Source organism: Ovis canadensis, chromosome 3 (genome assembly GCF_042477335.2).
Source record: "Ovis canadensis isolate MfBH-ARS-UI-01 breed Bighorn chromosome 3, ARS-UI_OviCan_v2, whole genome shotgun sequence".
Taxonomy (NCBI): domain Eukaryota; kingdom Metazoa; phylum Chordata; class Mammalia; order Artiodactyla; family Bovidae; genus Ovis; species Ovis canadensis.
Window position 1 is genome coordinate 167,523,595 of NC_091247.1, and position 21,128 is coordinate 167,544,722.

The following is a 21,128-nucleotide window of genomic DNA, read 5'->3' on the forward strand; positions in this document are numbered from 1 at the left end:
TCAGGCCCCACCCAGCTACACCCTACTATCCAGAAGAGAAACAAGGCCATGTGTTATTAATTTCAGGAATGAGGCCAGAACCAGTGTGTATACCACCACAGAGAGCCTTCAAAGCATGCTACAGACATCAACAAATGAACCACATTTTCCAGACAACTCTGAGTCAACAACTGCAGAAGATTCCATGTGGCAAAAGTAATGTAACTGGGGAAGTTCCAGGATAGAAGCATAATCCAAAGCATCACAAAGTAAAACTGAACAAGAACAAGAGAGGTCTCTGTCACAGGAGTAGGAGGGGAAGAGTCAGACATCCTGGGGATGCCATAATAAATGCATGGAAGGGAGAAGCAGCACAGTTCTCCCAGACACTGTCAGCCACTTCCATGAGGCTCACCTGTTGGTTTCTAAAAAGTGTCACAAGTCAGGCACAAAAAAGCTAGACCCAGCATGACGCAAACAAAGAAAAGTTCTACTTTCTTTATTACCTAACAATTTTATTTAATAGCTCTACCCACAAAGTATATAATTTCATTATAAACTCAAATGAAAAACAAATTCTGGGTTTGAAAAGGCTTAGGAAGTAAACTTCTTTTTGTAAATGTCCCGGGTGAAGAATAAACACGTCCTCCTGGGCCCAAAATCTCTGGAACCTATTCGGCATCTGCTACGTCTTCGCCTTCTCCACACTCAAACCGCACAAAGTCTACGACGGACACCCCATGGGGCTGCACGTACTGTCCCAGTGTGATGGAAGGGTCCAGCAAGTATGGCTGGGACAGCATCTTGGTTTCCCCCTCTCCCCCGGGCTCGTCATCCAGGGAGCCAACAGAGAGGGGAGCCATGCCCACCACGTGCTGCCCAAGGCGGCGGCCAAGGTCTTCGAGGTTTGCCTTCAGCTCTGACGTCTCGCAGATGACCAGGGCCCCATACTTCCCCAGCACCAGGTTGTTGAACGAGGGGCTGTGCATTGCCCCATGGACGTAAGAGCCAACATAGAACCCAGCTGGCACCTTCACCCATGCAGCCCGTTTCAGAATCATGTTTTCTCCCAGTTTCCCTGTGAGAGAGCAAAAACAAACAAAGAAAAACCATGCTTCCAGAATACAGTGCCCATGGTAGTACCAAAATACACACAGCAGTGGCCAAGCCTGGGAGATAGTCCTCTGCATTTATGCCGCGGATGTGCCGTAAGATGGAAAGATTCCATTTTCAGGACAAATAGGAAAAGGGGTTTGGGGGGAGAAGGTGGGAGAAATGGAACGTACTTTATGGAGCACCAACCAGGTGCCATGCTGGTATTCAGAAACACAGACTCTGGTGTCACACAGACTCTGGTGTCACACAGACCCTGGCCACAGATTCTGCCTCTCACCGGCCACACAACCTTAGGCAAGTAACTTAATAATATAACCCCATTTACTAATTCATCAAGTCTTTTGTGTTCTCATCTGCAAAATGGAGATCATGCCACTTAACCTCAAGGCAGGGTTACTGGAAGAAATAAATAAGAGGTGTAAAGAACTCATTACAGTATCTGGCCCTCTAATATGAGTACTCCCATCTGGCTAACATCACTACATTAAACTTAGGCTTAGAGAGCTTAAGGAACCTCTCCAAAGCTACAGAGCTAATGTATGGCACAGCTGGAATTCAAACTCAGATCTGACTCAATTCAGGGCTTTCCCCCATCAAATCACCACCCCTTCCCCCAAACCACTGTGACTGACACAGACTCCTGATCATCCATTATATTGGGGGGGAAATCCCAAACTAAAAGCCCTGGAAAATCTGAAACCCCATGTCATCTGGTGGTTTCAACTTTCCTTCATCAAAAATAAAAAGATAACATCTTTGGAGTTACTTGCAAGAACCAAAACCAGATTCTAGTTCCACCCCTCCCCCAACACTGTTCTCTCAGGATGCTATCCCCTCCTACTGGAAGCCCAAATAAGTCAAAAGGTAGGAAGGGGCAGGAAATTAACGGGGTCTGGGTAAATAACCCTGAATTAGCCATTGTTACATCTAAAAGTCATAGAAGCCATAAACCAAAAGGGATCTTAAAACAGCTCTAAGCACCTACCCAAAAGCCAATTCCCAGAAACTGACAAGGCTGAAACACTCAATTCTTCCAGAATTTCTTAAGAAGTTTCATACATAGCTGGCTGGCTGGCTGGTTTCTCAACCATGACTCACTGAAACACCACACATACCTCAAGATGACATGATAAGAACAGAACTGATGCCTTGACTGGAACCATCAGATGAGCAGTAGCTTCCCGCAAGCTCCACCCCAGCCCTGCTTCCCTCCTTCCATCAAAGTCATACAGGAGGGAGGCAAAACCCATGCTGTTCCCACCACGATGATCCAGATGCGGCTCCTATCGCCAGTGGTTCTGAAAAAGTGTACCTTCACAATCTCAGGATCAGATTTTTTTTTTTTTAAAGAGAAGACAATTTCCTAAACACCATGCCCTGAAATATTCCTGGATTCCTTCGTAAAGGTGAAACAACCTCTGATGGACTATTTCCTTCACAGTGGATAGAGAGGCAGTCAACCGGAGGTCAAAAGGCCATCTCTGCCTAAAGACATGCCTTGTTTGGTCAGCAGTGATGCCTGCTAATTTTAATTAGTTGCAAACAGCTAAAAACTAAGATTATTTTTTTCATATAAATCTAAATCCATTTAAAGGAATTTAAAAATTCTGATGACACTGGGATCCTATTTCCCTCAAAGTTATCAGGTGGTTTGGTAATGGTTTCCTTCAGTAGAATGTGAGCTTTTCAAGGTGTCCACTGCTCACCAATCTCTAACACACAACCCACTTCTCGCATTCATATTGTCTGACCCTTGCAGGAACTTGACCTTGTAATTTTTGATCTAGATTTGGAGGAATATCAAAGATACCAGGAGATTCAGTTCTTAATTTCCAGTTTCCATATCCTTACAAATACTCACCAATTGCTAAAGCCAGCTGATCCTTGAGAGAACCCTCTCTCTCGGGTCCTGCTGGAAGTTCAGAGAGCTCAGAGGAATTCAAGAAGCCCTAAGTGTGCAAAGAAAATGAACGAGTCATTTTCAGTACAATTGAACATGAGTCAGTCTGTACAATTCAAATTACCAAGAGACTAAGCAAAAACATAGGTTATAGGTTATTCCTCAGAAAGTTATTTAAGACAATTGGGTACAATGTTTTCATTAAGCCAAGGACATTAACAATTGCTAAAAGCTCCACTTTTATAAATATTTTATTCTATCAACACTTCACCCCAAATCCATCCCAATCTCCAGCCTAACTTCTCAGAATGTAGCTTCCTAGAAATCAGGAATAACATTTTTATACAATCATAAAATACTAAAGCTAAAAGGTTAGTAGATCGTTGGTAGGGAGGGAAAATGGTGCAAATCCAATGGTGGGGAACTGTACGATAGCTAACAAAACTATTACATACACTTTTATCCTTTGATTCGGCAATCCTATTTCTAGAAATTTACTATAATACTCTTCCAATGATACAAAAGTACATGTGCACACTTATTCATTGAGCAAATATTTCTAATTGTAAAATACTGGAAAGTTTAAAAGTCTAAACATAGGTGGAGACTGGCTGAATAAACCACAGTTCAGTCACAGGTAGAATACTATGTAGCTGAAAAAAAGAAAAAATGCCTCCATGAGCTGTTAAGGAGTATTTCCAGGGTATATGAAGTGAAAAAGGCAAACTAAAAGAATACATACATATTATATCACCATTTGTGTAATAAATATTTGTATGAAAGTGTTAGCCTCTCAGTCGTGTCCAACTCTTTGTGACTCCATGGACTACAGCCCACCAGGCTCCCCTGTCCATGGGATTCTTCAAGCAAGAATACTGGAGTAGATAGCCATTCCCTTCTCCAGGAGATCTTTTCAACACAGGGATCCAACCTGGGTCTCCTGCATTGTAGGCAAATTCTTTACCATCCGAGCCACCGGATGAATATGCTTATTTTTGCAAAAAGGATAACCAGAAACCAATGAAGTTGGTTATCTACAAGAGTGGATAGGAATGCGGTAGAAGGGAGAGGAGGGAGTAACACCTGTGTATGTGTTGGGGGGAGTTATTACAGTTTTAACTTTCAGAACTTCATTAGTTTTACATATTCAAAGATAAAATTAAGGGGACTTGGAGTGAAAATGAACACTGACCAAACAGAAACCAAACAGAAACAAAGAGACCAAACAGAAACAAAGATTCTAACAGAGATTCTAACACTGACCAAACAGAAACAAAGATTCAAAGGAATAAGGTAACTTCAAAAGGAGGAACACAACTAATCCAAGTTATTTTTGATAAGAGTCCTTTGATGACTTAACTTTAACTATGACGACATAACTTCAACTAAGGACAAAAAGAACCTCAGAAAAATTTTGAACTACTTAGTAGGTTTATTACTTGCAGTGATCAGGGACAGTAACTCTGAAACAAAGCGTGTATGCACTGTACAGCAAGTAAATAAGCAAACATACTGAAGTTGCTAGGAGCCAGTGCATTCACTATGAGAGAAGAAAGGTATAGATTACAGAATGAGGGAAGACAAGGAAGGAGCCTGTGGTGCAGGATTAGAACTGAAACACACACACACTTCTAGCTCTGCTGAAAGAGCAGAACAGCAATGACATCTCAGTAGAATTAAACATACCCAATGCCCAGATCTTCCCCTGGAGGAGACTATGGCAACCCACTCCAGTATTCTATTTTTTTTTAATTGAAGTATAATTACTTTATAGAATTTTGTTGTTTTCTGTCAAACCTCATCATGAATCAGCCATAGGTATACATATATCCCCTCCCTTTTGAACCTCCCTCCCATCTCCCTCCCCACCCCACCCCTCTAGGTTGATACAGAGCCCCTGTTTGAGTTACCTGAGACATACAGCAAATTCCAGCTGGCTATCTATTTTACATATGGTAATGTAAGTTTTCACGTTACTTTCTCCATACTCCAATATTCTTGCCCGGAGAATACCACGGACAGAGGAGCCTGGTGGATTATGGTCCATAGGGTTGCAAAGGGTCGGACACGACTGAAGAGAGTCAGCATGCACACATGCACACAATACCCAGATCTTTGTTTCTAAAAACCATTCCCCACCAAAAAGGGTCAAGAGCCCTTGTAGAAGCGGCCACTTCCATGGATGGGGGCAAGGAAAGTATGATATAAGCCCAGAATATTTTGTTATGCCAAAAAGTAAGGAAATACTTGGAAAATAATAAGCTATACCAAAGAGACAATGGAGACAGCTTGCACAGGCTTAGCTTATACTGGCCAAATCCAGGGATAATTTGAACATTAAAATGACTGATGGATTATATGATAAATTGTAGTCTATCACATTCAATACAAAAGAAGAATCTACAGTGGAGAAGGAAATGGCAACCCACTCCACTAGTCTAGCCTGGGAAATCCCATGGACAGAGGAACCTGGCGGGCTACAGTCCATGGCGTCACAAGGAGTTGGACACGATTTAGTGACTAAACAACACAATACCAGGAGTAATTAACATTTATCACAAGATCTCAAGAGAAAGATATATAGAAGGAAAAGGGTGGTACAAACAAAAAAACTGTTGTGAGTAGTTGGTTCGTTTTTCCTTTGACAATAAGGATGGATCAAAGGCATACAGATATGTCAATAATTCCTTCCTTGATCCATCTACAGAAAAGAAAATGCTCGGTCTCCTCAATTGTGCCTTTCTCTAGGACAGTATTTAGAAATCCTTTCCTTAGGACATTCTAGATTCCTAAATACAAAGTTTCACCTGATTTGATGGATTTTTGTCCCACAGGCATTCATTCATTCATTAACAGAGATGTAATGAGCCCCAGCCAAGTGCTGGGCCCACCCCTCATGCACCAGAGACACACTAGTGCAAAGACAAATTTCCTGCCTCATGAAACTTATAGTCTATTGTGGAAGGCAAACAAGAAATGAATAAATATAAATTTAATGTATAAGCACTATAACAAAATATTTTAAATGAAGCAAAATAAGGGGACAGAGCAATGGGAGGAAAGGTACTCCTCTCCTGAGAGATAAGCAGAGACATGAAATAAGGAAGTGAGACATGAGAAAGTCTGAAAAAATGGAACAGCAAAGACCCTAAGAGGGGAGGAACAAACCCAGCATGTTGGCAACAACCCCAAAACTCACTTTACTGTATGTGGAGAGTTGATCCTTTAAGTTCTGACAATGCAACAGGGTTCCCAGAGCTACTTGCTGGACCAACTGCTGAAATTTTAAATTTCTGGAAACAAAATCTGTCTCACAGTTCACCTATGGGAATAAATTGATAAGCTGTTGTATAAGCTGTTTACTAATAGTCTCCAAAGTGTCTTAAAGCAAGATATTGACAGAACAGGCAGCAGACCCAACAAAACAGAAACAAATGTCTGTGGGATTTTAAAGCTACAGTTGCTCCACTAGCGTGAGGCCAGAAACTTAATGAAGTGATCCCTGCTGTGCCAATGAGTCAGCACTGACCGCACCTTCAGAGATTGGTTCCATAATGTCCCCAAAGGATTCACTTCAAGTTCACACCTGCCTGTGCCCGCAAGCCATAATCCTCTCATTCTCTGGGCTCCTCCAATGCCAAACCACTTTTGTGATTCTCATAAGGAGCACGCAACCTTGACCCCTCACATGCACAGTTCAGAGCAGGGTTCAAGCTCCTATGAGAATCAAATGCCACCATTAATCTGATAGAAGACAGAGCTCAGTTGGTAATACAAGCGATCAGGAGAGGCTGTAAATACAGAGGAAGCTTCGCTCCCTCACCTGACACTCACCTCCTGCTCCGTGGCCTAGTTCCTAAGAGGCCACAGACCGGTACCAGTCTGTAGCATGGAGGTTGGAGACCCTCTGGGCTATCCTAATAGGCCTTCCCTCACCAACAACCTGTGCATGTCTATACTTAAATGAATCCAGAACTAATAACTGGGGTCTCACAGGCTTAATTCTAATTAGCTTTTATGGTTCTCAAACACTTCTTCTTTAAGAATGCAACGGTCTACCACAAAGCTCACACTCAAGCAGACAGTTGCTTCTGATATCTAGAACTCTGACACTCACCTCTACCAACACAGTCGTGTCTCCTTCCTGCAGCAGCCCAATCAGGCCTTCTTTGGTCTTCCTCCCATGGAGCCTAGCAGCTTTACTCCAGCCCTCCTTCTGGGCCTGCTTATGGAGCCAGCTCTCTGCCTATAAATAAAAAAGATAAAGGGCAGATGACACAAGCACAGAATTTAGAAAAGAATGGGGCTCTAAAAATCTCCAGGTTACCCAATTTTCTCCTTCTCCTCAAACCTACAACAGAAACTAATCTATCATTTACTGGCAGCATACCACCAAATGCCAAACAGTAGACATTGTGCCTGATGTTTGGTAAATTTTAAAAAATTATTTATTTGGCTTGTGGATCTTAGCTGCAGCATGAAGGATCTCAGTCTTCATTATGGCATATAGGATCCTCAGCTGCAGCATGCAAATCTTTAGTTGCAGCATGTGGGACCTAGTTCCCAGACAGGGATCGAACCAGGTCCCCTGCACTTCGAGCTTGAAGTCCTAGCCACTGGACCACCAGGGAAGTCCCACGCCTGGTATTTTGGATAAGTTTAATCTTCACAACAACCCTATGGGGGAGATAGCAGTATTTTCTTTACGTAAAAAAAGAACTCTTAAAGATTAAGGTATCCATGGTCGCGGGGATTCGTGTGAGGGTACCAGGATCTGAGCGTTGGTCGTTGGTCTGACTACTGTAACAGCCTTGCATGGAACAGTGTGTTAGCCCTGGGACCCTGAGTCAGTTGCTTCAAAACAGGTAAGCGTCAAAGGGTGAGAATGGCATTAAAGTCAGAATCCTGTGTAGGACTGTGATGGGTCACTGGACAGCAGGTGTGATTTCTACGGTCCCCAGAGTGACCTCTGGAAAGCACTGGGGTCCGGCCCCAGTACCTCACCCCCGCTCCCCTCCACTTCCTTCCCCACACCTGTTTGAGATCCCCGCCACAAGCCTCCAGGGCTTTCTTGCAGTTTACAAAGGAGTAGCCCGTTTTCCGCCGCAGCTTCATGAGGAGCTCCTTGCTGGAAGCCGAGGACAGCCAGGACCCAGAGTGAAATGTATGCCACTGCTGGGGCGACTGCAGCAGAGGAAGCCCGGCCTGGAGGGAATAAGAAGGGATGAGAAGCAGGAAGCGGCGAGGAGCTCCCTCCGGGGGAGGGAGCACGTCGGCCGGGGAACGACTTCAGGAGAGACGGGCCCAGGGGGTCGGGGGAAAGGCAGGGCCGGGACGCTGGACCGCGAAGAGGCACCGAGGTGGGGAGAAGGGTGAGATGGAGCCGAACGCAGCCAGGGGAGGGGAAGGGAGCGTGCCGGGCGCACGGGAGACCTGCAAGGAAGGCAGGAAGGGACCAGGGCCAAGAGCGCTCAGCGGGCAGCTCCCGGTCCGCGCGACCAGGCAGAGGCGCAATGACCGCAGCAGCGACATCTTTCCGGTGGCCGTACAGTGCAGCCGGTCGGCGCACCTATAAGGCCACGGCCTACGGCGTGGCAACGGGGCCAAAACTCTCACAAGAACGCGCCGAGCGGGGACAGCGCCACCTGCTGTCCAGGGGGCGCATTCGCCTCCCCTGCTTGGTTTACTGAGACTACATTTCACAAGAGAATTACTCCCCAGAGGTGAAATAATGGAAAACATGAAACCGACTTGTCACAAAATAACAACACAAGACACGTGGTAAGACTTTATGTTTATTTCCAATGCTTATTTCTATATCCATTTATGGCTCACTGACAAACTTGTGAGATAGGAGAGTGGGTTTAGAAGTTTGACCAAGGTCACCTAGGGAGGAGGAAGGGTGTCCCTCCAACAAACCGAGTAAATTATTTGTTGAACAAGCAGAAATATTTGATGTGTGCCTGGAACCATATAGCCCTACCCTCTAAGGTGATCTGATGGTGAGGAAATAGGGAGCAGACAAAGATCACACAAGACAAGGTAAATAAACCCCAGGAGACAAAGAAAGGGTCTCACAGGAGAAAAATCATATTCAAACAGGAGGCTCAGATAAAGCTTTTTTCAAGAAACAGGCTAAGAGCAATGAAGATTTTGAGAGGTAGAAATATAACCCAGGCAGGGGATCATCAGAATGAAGGAAGAAGTCAGAGAATTTTGGTGTGGGTTTAGGAAACAAAGAGTAGACTTTTGTAATTTGGCCAGAGGTTAGAACACATGTAGGAAACCAGTAGGAAATGAAATAGAAGGGTAATTTGGGATCACATGGAGAAGGAAATGGCAACCTACTCCAGTACTCTTGCCTGGAAAATTCCATAGACAGAGAAGCCTGGTAGACTACAGTCCATCAGATCCCAAAGAGTGGGACACGACTGAGCGACTTCACTTTTTTGGGATCACATGGGATACACTGGGTACCAAGCAGAAGAGCTTATTCTTGCTTCTGTTGGCAGCAGCAGAAGCTAATCGGATCTGATTGTGGAAGATTACAAGAGTTTACAAAACAGTTTGAATGGGAGTGAATGGAGGCTAGGAGACCACAGGAGGTGATGTGTGACCCAAGGAATAAGTCAAAAGAGGACCAGAGGCCCCATAGTGGGAGAAGAAAAGAGGTGAGGGCAAAGCGCATTAGGAAGCAAGGACTGACAGGGCTTGGAAAGGTACAAAAAAAAATCAAAGAGAACCTGGACCTTAGTGATCAGGACTCCAACTCCAAAAAGACTGAAGGAGCTACAGTCCAAAGGACAGCTCTGCGGCCTAACCCCAACTTCAGGGCTAGGAAGACTTGACCCAGTTAGAGCCACAGTTCCACCAGACTATCTCTAAAAGCAAGAAGTGGGTGGTCTGAAGTTTCTTGCTTCGCAGTGCCCCCCAGCAAAAGCCCATGTTCTCTGGATGCAGGAGAGATCTTTAATGCTTATTTTCCTTTAAAAAAACTTCCAATCGAATCTGGAAAAAATAATCCATTCTGTATAAAAAGACAATGGCAGGACAGACAGGATCACGACAGTCTCTCTGCAGCCACTGTTTACATCCCACCTAACCTCCCCTTCCCCTAAAATCCTAGCTGCCCTCTCATCTTCCTCTGTTGAGAACAGGAACTGGGAATTTCCTTTGCACTCTAGCCCACACAGCAAGGGCTCTAGTATCCCTAACAAGTGGCACCTCCCTGCAGCTTCCCAAGAGGCTCTCAGGAAACAATGAGGGAAGGAGGAAAGACAGGCAAGGGAGATCCATCTTTTTTTGGTCCTTATGTTTATGGCTCTGGAGATATGGCAGTTCCTTCATGAGAACGAGGGGTTCAGAGAAGCAGAAGGGTGATGTTAAGCAGGTCTTGGTCCCCTGTGCCTGGCCCTATAGATGTTGACATTTTCATCCTCATCCCGCTGGGCCAGCTCCAGTTGGAAATGCTGGGGCAGGAGATGCTGAAAGAAGCTCTCTGTCCCGTGCTCCTCTCTCATCTTGGAGGCCAGATAGATGGTGCCATGGGGCCCGCACAGATGTCGGAGGGTCCCCAGCAGCAGTGGGAAGGTGGGCTCCAGGTACACGATATCAGCCCCCAGCACCAGGTCATAGTCTCCAGGGAAGACATGCTGGTCAACCCCCCAGGACAAGGCGCGGACCTGGGCCCGGCCTCCAGGGGGCACATTGGCCTGGACGTTGCCCTGGATCTGTTCTAGAACCAGGGGTAGGTCAGTGATGGTAACATCCCCCCCTGAGAGAGAGGAAGGAGGAGAAATGCAAGTCAGAGGGACCAACCAAGGGGTTTCAGCTCCTCCCCAGAAGGTCCAGAGACCTCAGGGCCTAGAGGATAATGTTTTGACTGCCCAAAGTCCACACTGTGGATTTTAGCTGCCCTAACCTCAGCTTCATCCACTGCCATCTCATTACTCTACATTCTACAACATCAACATTCTCGCTGAGCTAATCTTCAACCTCTCTGCCCAACACACAACAATCAGATGTCAGCAGAAGCCTGGGCAAGACTAAGCTGGAGGTGGGCTATGCACCCACCCCCTACTGACACAAACCAGCCTTCATGGATTTGGAAAGCTTCCCAGAAGACACGACCTCAGCAAGCCTTAAAGGGCAAGGAGGAGTTAGTCAGGTGAAGCTTCTCAAGCAGAGAACAGAGTACAAAGGCTGGTGATGAGAGAGCACGGCATATGCAAGGAAGGCTAGACCTCAAAGAAGGTGGAAGGGAAACGTGTTAAGGCGTGAGAGTACAGAGAAAAATCATTATGACATGCTAAGGAGATCCAGGCTTGATCCTGAGGGCAACAGGCTTAAGGGCAGAAGCAGAGGGTGACGATGGTTAGATTAGGACTTCAGAAACCTTCCTTCATTCAGTAAGCATGTGTACTGAGCATCTACCAAGTTCTGAGGGTACAGGGGTGAGCCAGACAAGACCTTGGCCTTCCTTGAGATTTGTTATAGAGGCGGAGACAAATGAGGTAATGCAAGTAATAGCCTGTAGTCATAATCATGGTGATTATTACAGAAACAGGAAATATTCAGAATTCATTCTTCCATTAATAGTCATTATGTGCCTATACGCCAGGTGCTGAGAATACAGCAGTGAACCAATCAGGCAAGAATTCCTCCACTCCTAGGACTTACAGTCTAGTGGCTAGAGACAACAACAACAAAAAATGAAACAAAACACATTGTAAGTCAGATGGTATGCTGAAGCAGGGAGGGAGGATAAGAACTGCTTAAGGGACAGGGCAGGGAAGGTTGTTTTAAACAAGGTAGTTAGGGAAAGCTTCAAACTGGTAGTTAGGGAGCAGATTATGTTTGAGCAATGACCTGTACGAAGTGATGGGGCAAACTCTATGGGTCTCTCAGATTAAAAGGTACCAAATGATGGGCTAACAGAAAGAAAAGAGGTCAAGGTAAAACACATTAGGAAGGAAAGACTGACAGAGCTTAGAAACCCCTCCCCCCGCCCCTCCAAAAACCAGCCGTAAACTAAGGACCAAGAATAAGGACCTTGAGGCAAGAGTTCACCTAACAAGTCTGAGGACCAGTAGGAATGCCTGTAGCTGGAGCAAAATAAGTGAGAGAAATAGTCGGTAGGGGTCAGATTCTAGATAGCGCCTTAAAAAGCAACCAAGAAGTTTGGTTTTTAGTCTGAGTGATATGGGAAGCTATTGGAAAATTTGTAATGGAAGAATGTCATAAACTTTATGGCTTTAAGAATTGAAAAATGGCTCTAAAGAGATCACTCTGGCTACTGCGATGAGGAAATACTACGGAGGGGCAAAGTCAGAACAGGCCAGTTAGGAGGCGGCTACACTTACCCAGGGGAGAAGTGATCATGGCTTGAACCAGGGCAGCAGTTTGTCAGATCCTGAATACACTTTGAAAGTAGAGTCAATAAGGGGGGTTCTGACAAATTAGATATGCTAACAGAGAGAGAGGCTGAGGATGGTTCCAAGATATTTGGCCTGACAACCAGAAGATCATATTGTCATTTATTTAGGTGAGGAGGGCTGCAGGAGGAGCAGGCTGGACAGGAAAATCATGAATGCGTTTCTGGACACATCAAGTTTGACATGTTCATCAGACAACCACAAGAAGGCATCAAGTAGGCTGTAGGTTATACAAATAAGTCTGGAGATATAAGTAAGAGAGTCAGAGTCATCAGTATGGAAAGGGCATTTAGAGTCGTGAATACAGACAGAATAGGGGAGGGGTCAAAGGGCTGCTCCTGAGCCCCGGTGCACTCAGACTTTTGGTTGTGAAGAGGAACAGCAGCCAACAAAGGAGAATGGAAGAAGTGCCAGCAAGGTGGGTAGAACCCAGAAGCGTGGTATCTTGAAATCCAAAGAAGGAGTGTTTCAAGGAGGGAATGACAACTGCCAAGTCCAGGAAGTTGGGCTCATACTGACTGCTGTACTTTTTTTTTTCTTTAATATTTATTTATTTGGCTGCACCAGGTCTTAGTTGCAGGATCTTCAACCTTTGTTGCAGCATTCAGGTTCTTTAGTTGCGACATTCGAACTCTTAGTTTTGGCATGTGGGATCTAGTTCCCTGATCAGGGATGGAACCGAGATCCCCAGCATTGGGAACTTGGAGTCTTAGCCACTGGACCATCAGAGAAATCCACTGAGTCCTGAACTTAACAACATGCAGTCAAAAGTGAAGCTCACAATCTTGACTGGAGCAACTGGAATGGAGAAGGCAAGTTGTCCGGGGCGGGGGGAGAGGGTTGTGAGGGGGTGTTCTGGAACAGAACTGAAGAAACAATAGGAAGAGAGGGATGACAGTGAGTATTAACTCTTCTGAGTTTCATCACAAAGCTGAGCAGAGAAATGGAATGGTAACTGGAAGGATGTGTAGGATCTGAGATAGGAGAAATTATAGCATATTTATATGCATAATACACGCAAACACACATATGGAATGATCCAGAGAGAAGGGAAAACAATGCAGGAGAGGCAGGGGAGCCGGGTATCTGCTTGAACAATGTCTTTAAATAGATGAGAAGGTTTAGGGTCTCATGAGGCATGAGGGGCTTGACCTTAACTAGGAGCACAGCACATCTACCATGGTACCAGGAGAGAAGGCAGTGCAGACAGACACAGCTGGATGAGTAGATGCTGTGAGAGGAACTTGTGGACATTTTCTATAAGGAAAAAAAAAGCAATCAGAAGAGCTAGGGAACAAAGTCATAGGCTGGGGAGAGAGACATTTGGAGGTATGAAGGGTGAAATGGTAAGGAATAAGACATTTGGGAGAGCAGAAGAATAACTGGATGGGGGAGAGGTAAGAGGCTAGCAGGACATCATCTAAGGACACATCTGAGGATAATGACAACAAATTTAAAATGAAACCAGTCAGCACAATTGTGTCTATAATACTAGAAGTAGCTAAGATAGCTTGGGGGTGGGAGTGCCCTGGAGGCCTTCCCTTGGAAGTGATGTTTGAGCTGAGCACTGAAGAAGGCATATGCATTAACCAAGTGGCACGAGGGGTATACACATAGAGTACAAGCACAGCCTATGTGAAGGCTCCAAGGAAGGGGACGCCGAGAGAGGCTTGAGGAACTAACAGGAGAACACTAGGTAGCGCAAGGAGTCCAAGAAGGGGAGGGAGGGGCTCAGAAAGAGGCTGGAGAGGGAGGCCGTGCCAAAGGGACTAGTTCCATCCTGAAAGCAGCAAGAAGCCACTGAAAGATGGGGAAGGTGTGCTGGGAAGATCCCTCTGCCAGCTGGGTGGAGCAAGCAGAGGTCTAGGTGGGGGCAAGGAGCAGAAGCAGGAAGACCAGTTTGATTAACTGTAGCCATCCAAGAGCGTGACAGTGCCAAGGACTGGGGAGCCATCAGTGCAGATGGAAAAACAGGAGCTTTAAGAGAGTTTTAGGAGTTAAATCAGCCAGACTTGGATAACGGAGATGAGGATGAGAAAAAGGGACATGTCAGAGGTGGGTCTAGATACCCCATTGGTTGGATGGAGTTTGATTCATTATGATGGGGAAGCCTGAGGGAGAAACAGGTTTGGTGGCAGAAGATCACAAGATCTACTTTGAGCATGCCAAACTTCTCCCTAGAGAAGCTTGAAGACACTCGTGAAAATCCACGGGAAAGTTGGCAGAGCTCATTAGAGCTAGGGGGAAGAGAACAGACAACTGGGGAAGTATTAAGGACATGTGACTCACAGGACTCGATGACTACCAGGATGCGAGGGGAGAGGGCAATGGATGAGAATGACACCCAGATTTCTGAGTGGGCAGCAGAACAGAAGACAAAAGAAGTCAGTCTGGAAGCAAGTGAAAGGTGTTTCCCTTGATATTACACATCTTTTCTGCCATTTTAGCATAGCTGCCCACTTATCCACTCATCCTTCATGGAAAGCTGCTGGTGACATTCCTTCGGTTCTTTCTGAGCCTGCTATGTTCATACTCCTCATCTGATAGACCGTCTTCTTGATGGATTCCCAGAGTCAAGGGAGACACGGCCAGAGCGTGTCCACTGGCTCTACACATAGCTCTCCATAACATCCTGTAACATTTTCCCCCATCTTCAACCCCAGGCCATAAACTCCCTGGGGAGAGGAAATCTGTCTTACTCATTGCTGTATCCCAATACCTAGCATGATTCTTGGCACACATAGGACTCCAAATACATGTTGGTTGAATGAACAGAATAAAAGAATGAAAGCCTGCTACTGGGAAGACCTTCCTGAATGTGTTTTGTGTTATGTCCCTATGAACGAGGACATGTTAATTTGCATTCCTAGGGAGATGTCATCCTAAGTGTTTTTAAAGGAATGTTTTCAGTGTGGGTTTTGCCTGCCCATCAGATTATAAACCAAGGAACTTTTTCCTTTGTAGTTTTTGATTCTTGACAAAAATAAAGCAGAATTTTTACCTTTTTATTTCCCAAGTCAGCAGTGCCTAATTCCTACACCACTTCCCACAAAACACAGCCTAACCCTCAAAAACTCATAAGCTTGTTCCTCCCAAGCAATCAAAACCTAAAGAATCAAAAATATATTCACAGTGAAGTTATAAAGTACCCATGAGGTTTAACACCTGCAGATTGCTCCCTCTAGAGTAATTCCATATAGGCATTTTAACAGAAGACCATATCCAAAGCAAAGATTTTTTCTGACAGCATTGTCCAGGAAATCGAAAAAAGGTAGGAAAAACTCCTCCTAAGCCCTGCCCAAGTTTTATTTCCTGCCCACCCCCACCCCCCAATCAATCACCATAGGTGCTAGAACAGCGAATCAGCACTGTCTGGCACACAGGAGCAGGCAGGGGCAAAAAAAAAAAAAAAAATTGTTTGTTATAAAGAAAACAGTGTGTTGGTCCCAAACCACTCCCCTCCCTCTCTCAAGAATCCAGGAAGTGACAAGTTCTCTACATCCCGGTTCCCCTCACTCCCTCCCACCGCAAAGCTCACGCACCCTGCAGCGCTGCCAAGATTCCCACGATACCAGTCCCCGCGCCCAATTCGATCACTTTCTTGCCTCGGAAATCCACATTTTGACTCTCGAAATAGTTGCAAAGGCTTAGAGCCTATAGGAGAAAAAACAGAAAATATAAGATTGCAGCGGGGATGGCTCCATATGGGAGAGCGGGAGTCCGGGGTCTGACCTCCCCGCGGACCCTAGCCCAGGGCCGCCCACTCCTCACCGCATCCCACACGCGCGCTGCCACCCCGAGGCGGGACCCGAAGTTCTCCGTGATATTCAGCACGTGCCCACAGAAGCAGAACCTGCTCTTCTCCGAGTAGCAGTCGGCGAAGAGCCCGACCTCACGTGGGAACACCGAATCGGGCTCTGACTCAGGATCTGGGCGGGAATCTGCCATCTGGCCGAGAGAGTGCCCTGACGCCAGCCAGCGCTCGGATCCCTGAGCTGAAGCGGGGTGGGGGTTGGGAGACAGCGAGCCCCGCGGCTGCCCCGTGGCACCGAGCCCCGCCTCCTCGAGTTTGCCCTCCTTCCTCCAGTCTGACTTCCTGAAGGTGGGATGAGGAGCTGCCTCCCTGGCTCCGGTCCCCAGCGCACACCCGACGGGACTTACACCGGGCTACGAGGGTCAGACCTAGTGCACTGTTCGGAGACCGGAAGGAGGGGAGAGGAACGAGGATTAATTCAACGTAGGAAAGCGGGGTCCCTGGACCCCTCTCACCTGCGGGGTGCACAGGGGCCTGCAACAGGGATAGTAACCCAGACCAAACAGAGGAAGGCTAACGATAGAGGCTGGGTGCGAGTCTGGCCTTGCCAGCCCAGTTAAAGACCTGCGGCGCGGAGGCACCCTCCCTTGCGGCCCCGCTGCGGTCCTCCCTGCCCAGCCCAGCCGAATTCACTCCTGGGGCTTTAAGGGGAGGGCTCTGAGCATACGTGCCTGGCTGCGTCATTCTCTTGCGTCCAGAGCCTAGTTCTCCACGTGGGTTCCGTAGAGAAACTCGCTCTGGAGATCATGGCGGGAACCGAGACTGGGGACGCGGCAGGAGCCGAGGCCCCACAGCCTCAGAAGCGCTACTATCGGCAGCGGGCTCACTCCAACCCCATGGCGGATCATACGCTGCGCTAGTGAGTGAGCGAGGCGGGGCGAGCAGGGGAGCCAGAGGAGGGCAGAATTCTCGGATTAGCCCCGAAAAGCGATCGTGCTGGAACGGTTGGAGGGTTTAGGGTACTCTTGGGAGGATCGCTGGGTGACGTCATTTTTGTGTGTGGTGACGCGGGGGTTGGAGGGGGTAAGATTCGGTAGAGGGCGGAGTTTGCGGGTTGGAGGGGGCGTGGTGTTCTGGCCGACGTCTGGGTAGGATTGCTAGGCTGGGAAGAGAAAGAAATTGTTACTGAGACTAGAGTGATGGAGGAAGAATGTCGTTTCCATCTTTCAGTTTCATCTGTGAAATTTAACAAAAGGCAAACTTGGAGGAGGGATAAATTGGGAGCCTGGGATTCACATGTACACACTACCAAAGTAGATAACTAAGGACCTCCTGTATAGCACAGGGAACTCTACTCAATCGTCTGTAATGACCTACATGAGAAAAGATTCTTAAAAAGAGTGGTTATATGTATATGTGTAACTAAGTCACTTTGCACTATAGCATAAACTAACACAATATTGTAAATCAAGTATTCAGTTCAGTTCAGTCGCTCAGTCGTGTCCGACTCTTTGCGACCCCATGAATCGCAGCACGCCAGGCCTCCCTGTCCATCACCAACTCCTGGAGTTCACTCAGACTCACGTCCATCGAGTCAGTGATGCCATCCAGCCATCTCATCCTCTGTCGTCCCCTTCTCCTCCTCCCCCAATCCCTCCCAGCATCAGAGTCTTTTCCAATGAGTCAACTCTTCGCGAATCAAGTATACGCCAATAAAATCAGTTTTAAAAAAAAGAGGAACTTCCACACCACCCCACCCACACCTTACTCCATCCTTTTCCCGAAGAGAACTTCAGCAAAGACAAGTCCCAGTGCCTTAGGCAGCCGGTCTCTGGGACAAGGGGAATTTGAACCCCAGAAAGGAGAGATGCACAGTCAGTCACATCAACCCTGGAAAGGGTGATAGGCGGATCACAGTCATGGGCCCCATGATAGGCCGATGATTCATACTGGGGGTTAAGGGTGGTTTCCATTGTGCTCCCTAGAGGCCAAAGGACCCACTCTTACCGAATTTTTGAGAAACCCTCCTCTCATGCATCTCCCACCCTCACCCATCCACCCACACACATAGTACCACTTCCACAGTGGTGTAACCACATTTCTCACGTCTTCTCTCCAATAGCCCTGTGAAACCAGAGGACATGGACTGGTCTGAGCTATACCCAGAGTTCTTCGCTCCAGTGCCTCAAAATCAGAGCCACGATGACCCAAAGGATAAGAAAGAAAAGAAAGCTCAGGCTCAAGTGGAGTTTGCAGACGTAGGCTGTGGCTATGGCGGCCTGTTAGGTAACACTCTGGCCCTCTCTCTGGGGCAAGGAGAGGCAGTGCCTAGCTTCTGCCACCTCAGCAGGTTTGCTGGGGGCCATAGTTGGCCTTTCCCCTTCGGACCAGACACTGCTTGCTGTGAGATCGTTGTGAAGAACCTCCACCTTCCCTCTACTCTGGGTCTGTGGCCTTCGCCCAGGAGAAGGGAGGGGGCTGCCTCAAAGCCTCTTAGAACCTGAGTTGTCTTGGTCTGGCCCTGCTTCTGGCTCTGGTCCCTACATGAGCCGTTTCACCTGCCAGGTGCCGGGTCAGTGAGCTGGTCAGCACAAGCGTCAGAGATTAGTCGCTGTGGCCAATGATCCTGAACTGTCTTTCTCGGGGATTCCACCCCCCTCTCCCTTCCCCCTTCCTCACCAGAACTCATTCCTTCTCCAAGATACTATTTTCAGATTTCTCTCATATCGTCTGTGTTGTCCCAGCCGTGCATGCTAGACCTCCTTCTCTATGTAGAGCTCTTCCATGGAAATAGCAGCATGAGAGAGAGGAAGAGCATAGTACTTGGTGGCGGGAAACCACGGTTCCAAGTTCCAGTTCTGCCTCTTCTTAGCTCTGTGGCTTCAGCCATTTCCCACACTCAGTTTTATCATCTTTGCAGTTTACCACATAATGTCATGAGAATTAAGTGAGACAATGTGTGGAAACACTGTGAAGACTTTAAAGCATGAGCAAAGACACATGTATTGCCAGGCCTTCCCACTTCCCGTTCTGGTGACAATTTTGGGGTGTCCCTCAGCCTCTCCAGCACAGAGCTATCCATAGAGGTAGCTCTCTGGCCACACTTTCCGTTCCTGATTTGGGTAATTGCTGATTGAGGCTTCATTTCCCGTGTTGACCCCTCTGTACATCCTGTAAGGATGAGGTTGATTCTGTTTCTGTGTCCAGTGGAACTGTCACCGCTGTTCCCAGACACGCTGATTCTGGGTCTGGAGATCCGGGTGAAAGTCTCAGACTATGTACAAGACCGGATCCGGGCCCTGCGAGCCGCTCCTGGAGGTGGTTTCCAGAACATCGCCTGTCTCCGAAGCAATGCCATGAAGCACCTTCCTAACTTCTTCCACAAGGGCCAGGTGGGGCCGGGCCCCAGGGGTTTAGGCTGGTAAGCAGGTGGGGTGTAGAGGCCAGGCTCTCACCACCCTGTCGGTGCTCGTCTGTCTCACAGCTGACAAAGATGTTCTTCCTCTTCCCTGACCCACATTTCAAGCGGACGAAGCACAAGTGGCGAATCATCAGTCCCACACTGCTGGCAGAATATGCCTACGTGCTGAGAGTTGGGGTGAGTCAAGAGCAGGAGGGAGGACGGGGTGAGGGGTTCCAACCGAGAATTCAGTGGGGGTTTGTTGGGGACTCACCACCATCCCCATCACCCTGCTGCTCGACCGCTTGCAGTGGCCCCTTCGGACTGACTTTGCCTGTGCAGGGGCTCGTGTATACCATAACTGACGTGCTGGAGCTGCATGAGTGGATGTGCACCCACTTTGAAGGGCACCCGTTGTTTGAGCGTGTGCCTCTGGAGGAGCTGGTAAGTAGGGAGCCTAAGAGAAACTGTGGAGAGTTACGGAAAGATCCTTGCCAGAGTGGTTCTGTCCTCTTTGAATCCAGCTTAATGCCCAGAGGATGGGATGAATGTCTAGGGACCAGGGCAATCTGAAAGATGGGCAAGGACTTACTGGACCCTTCCTTCTCCCAGAGTGAAGACCCCATTTTGGGACATCTGGGCACCTCAACCGAGGAGGGAAAGAAAGTTCTACGCAATGGAGGAAAGAACTTCCCAGCCATCTTCCGAAGAATACAGGATCCCATGCTCCAGGCAGTGACTCCCACTCCTACCCCTCCTGGTCACTGACTTTGCCTTTGCCTTAGTGGAACCCCGTATTTGGGGGACTGGAACGGAGATCAGGCCTTTGGACCTTCCCAGCCGAGCCTGCTACAGAGAGAGCAGGCAGCAGTCTCCAAGTTGAAGAGCTGCCCAGGGCAGGACCCTGGAGTTCAGGACTGCCCCAGACGCCTCTTACCTTCTTGCCCTTCCACTGGCAGCAAAAACCCAAAGCAGCTGACTGGGAAGGTCAAAAGACCTTGGACCAGAAGGGATCCTTGGAAAGGAGTGGGAACTTGCTCTTCCTTAGCACTCCCTTTTCCTAGGCGCTCTCCTCAGCTGGAGTGAGGAGTGCCCTTCTCCACTGTCCATCTACACTGCCTGCTAGACTCAAATCACCTGCCCACTCACGTTTGCTTTACGGTTCTGAGGGTAACGTGTATGTGTGTGCACATAACATGCTACGTTTTTGAGGAAAGGCTAGAGTGTGTATCACTCCCATCCTCTCCCTGCCTAAGACTTGACCTGGGGAACCCATGTTCCCTTTGTTCTTGCTATCTCTGGAGATCCTGGGAGAGTGTGGTGGTGGAGACCCCCTCCCTTCTCATGTTGACCTTTGCTTTGATTTCAGAGCTGACTGACTAGCACCGAACCTGCTTGTGGGAGGCGGGAGTAAGGAGCAGAGAGCTGAGCTGGGGAGGATTCTGAGGCTAAGATTGGAAAGGGGCTGCTGACTAGAAACCCCACACACGCACAGGAGACTGAGTCAGCTGGAGAGTCAGAACTCTAGCTTAACCCTTGCTCTGT

At 47.6% G+C, this 21,128-nt stretch overlaps 3 protein-coding genes across 6 annotated transcripts; 1 reads left to right on the forward strand and 2 right to left on the reverse strand.

Annotated features, from left to right (window-relative positions):
* Positions 1–464: 464 nt before the first annotated feature.
* TSFM (Ts translation elongation factor, mitochondrial) lies at positions 465–8,617 on the reverse strand. The gene is made up of 6 exons (XM_069584815.1): positions 8,429–8,617; positions 8,030–8,200; positions 7,113–7,241; positions 6,195–6,317; positions 2,957–3,044; positions 465–1,057 (listed from the first exon to the last, which is right to left on the reverse strand). The coding sequence occupies exons 1-6, from the start codon at positions 8,525–8,527 to the stop codon at positions 651–653; spliced, it is 1,017 nt and encodes a 338-aa protein (XP_069440916.1). The 5' UTR covers positions 8,528–8,617; the 3' UTR covers positions 465–650.
* Positions 8,618–8,777: 160 nt separating this feature from the next.
* EEF1AKMT3 (EEF1A lysine methyltransferase 3) lies at positions 8,778–17,232 on the reverse strand. Its single transcript, XM_069584821.1, has 3 exons — positions 16,201–17,232; positions 15,972–16,083; positions 8,778–10,769 (listed from the first exon to the last, which is right to left on the reverse strand). Exons 1-3 carry the CDS (start codon positions 16,375–16,377, stop codon positions 10,378–10,380), a joined length of 681 nt encoding a protein of 226 aa, XP_069440922.1. The 5' UTR covers positions 16,378–17,232; the 3' UTR covers positions 8,778–10,377.
* METTL1 (methyltransferase 1, tRNA methylguanosine) lies at positions 16,487–20,799 on the forward strand. Of its 4 annotated transcripts, none has more exons than XM_069584817.1 (6): positions 16,487–17,102; positions 18,306–18,469; positions 19,391–19,575; positions 19,668–19,781; positions 19,926–20,027; positions 20,196–20,799. In XM_069584817.1, exons 1-6 carry the CDS (start codon positions 16,990–16,992, stop codon positions 20,349–20,351), a joined length of 834 nt encoding a protein of 277 aa, XP_069440918.1. In that variant the 5' UTR covers positions 16,487–16,989; the 3' UTR covers positions 20,352–20,799. The 4 variants fall into 4 exon arrangements, with proteins under 4 accessions (XP_069440918.1, XP_069440920.1, XP_069440921.1 ...); XM_069584819.1 differs by having other exon boundaries at positions 16,501–16,666; XM_069584820.1 differs by having other exon boundaries at positions 16,510–16,666; positions 19,415–19,575.
* Positions 20,800–21,128: the final 329 nt, after the last annotated feature.

Coding starts and splice junctions, on each gene's coding strand:
- EEF1AKMT3 (XM_069584821.1), bottom strand. CDS start 16,377: ATGGCAGATTCCCGCCCAGATCCTGAGTCAGAGCCCGATTCGGTGTTC. Junction 16,084..16,200: donor CAGCGCGCGTGTGGGATGCG/GTGAGGAGTGGG, acceptor TTTCTCCTATAG/GCTCTAAGCCTTTGCAACTA. Junction 10,770..15,971: donor AATCTTGGCAGCGCTGCAGG/GTGCGTGAGCTT, acceptor CCTCTCTCTCAG/GGGGGGATGTTACCATCACT.
- METTL1 (XM_069584817.1), top strand. CDS start 16,990: ATGGCGGGAACCGAGACTGGGGACGCGGCAGGAGCCGAGGCCCCACAG. Junction 17,103..18,305: donor GCGGATCATACGCTGCGCTA/GTGAGTGAGCGA, acceptor TCTCTCCAATAG/CCCTGTGAAACCAGAGGACA. Junction 20,028..20,195: donor GTGTGCCTCTGGAGGAGCTG/GTAAGTAGGGAG, acceptor TCCTTCTCCCAG/AGTGAAGACCCCATTTTGGG.
- TSFM (XM_069584815.1), bottom strand. CDS start 8,527: ATGTCGCTGCTGCGGTCATTGCGCCTCTGCCTGGTCGCGCGGACCGGG. Junction 3,045..6,194: donor AACTCTCCACATACAGTAAA/GTGAGTTTTGGG, acceptor TTGCACACTTAG/GGCTTCTTGAATTCCTCTGA. Junction 1,058..2,956: donor TCAGCTGGCTTTAGCAATTG/GTGAGTATTTGT, acceptor GCTCTCTCACAG/GGAAACTGGGAGAAAACATG.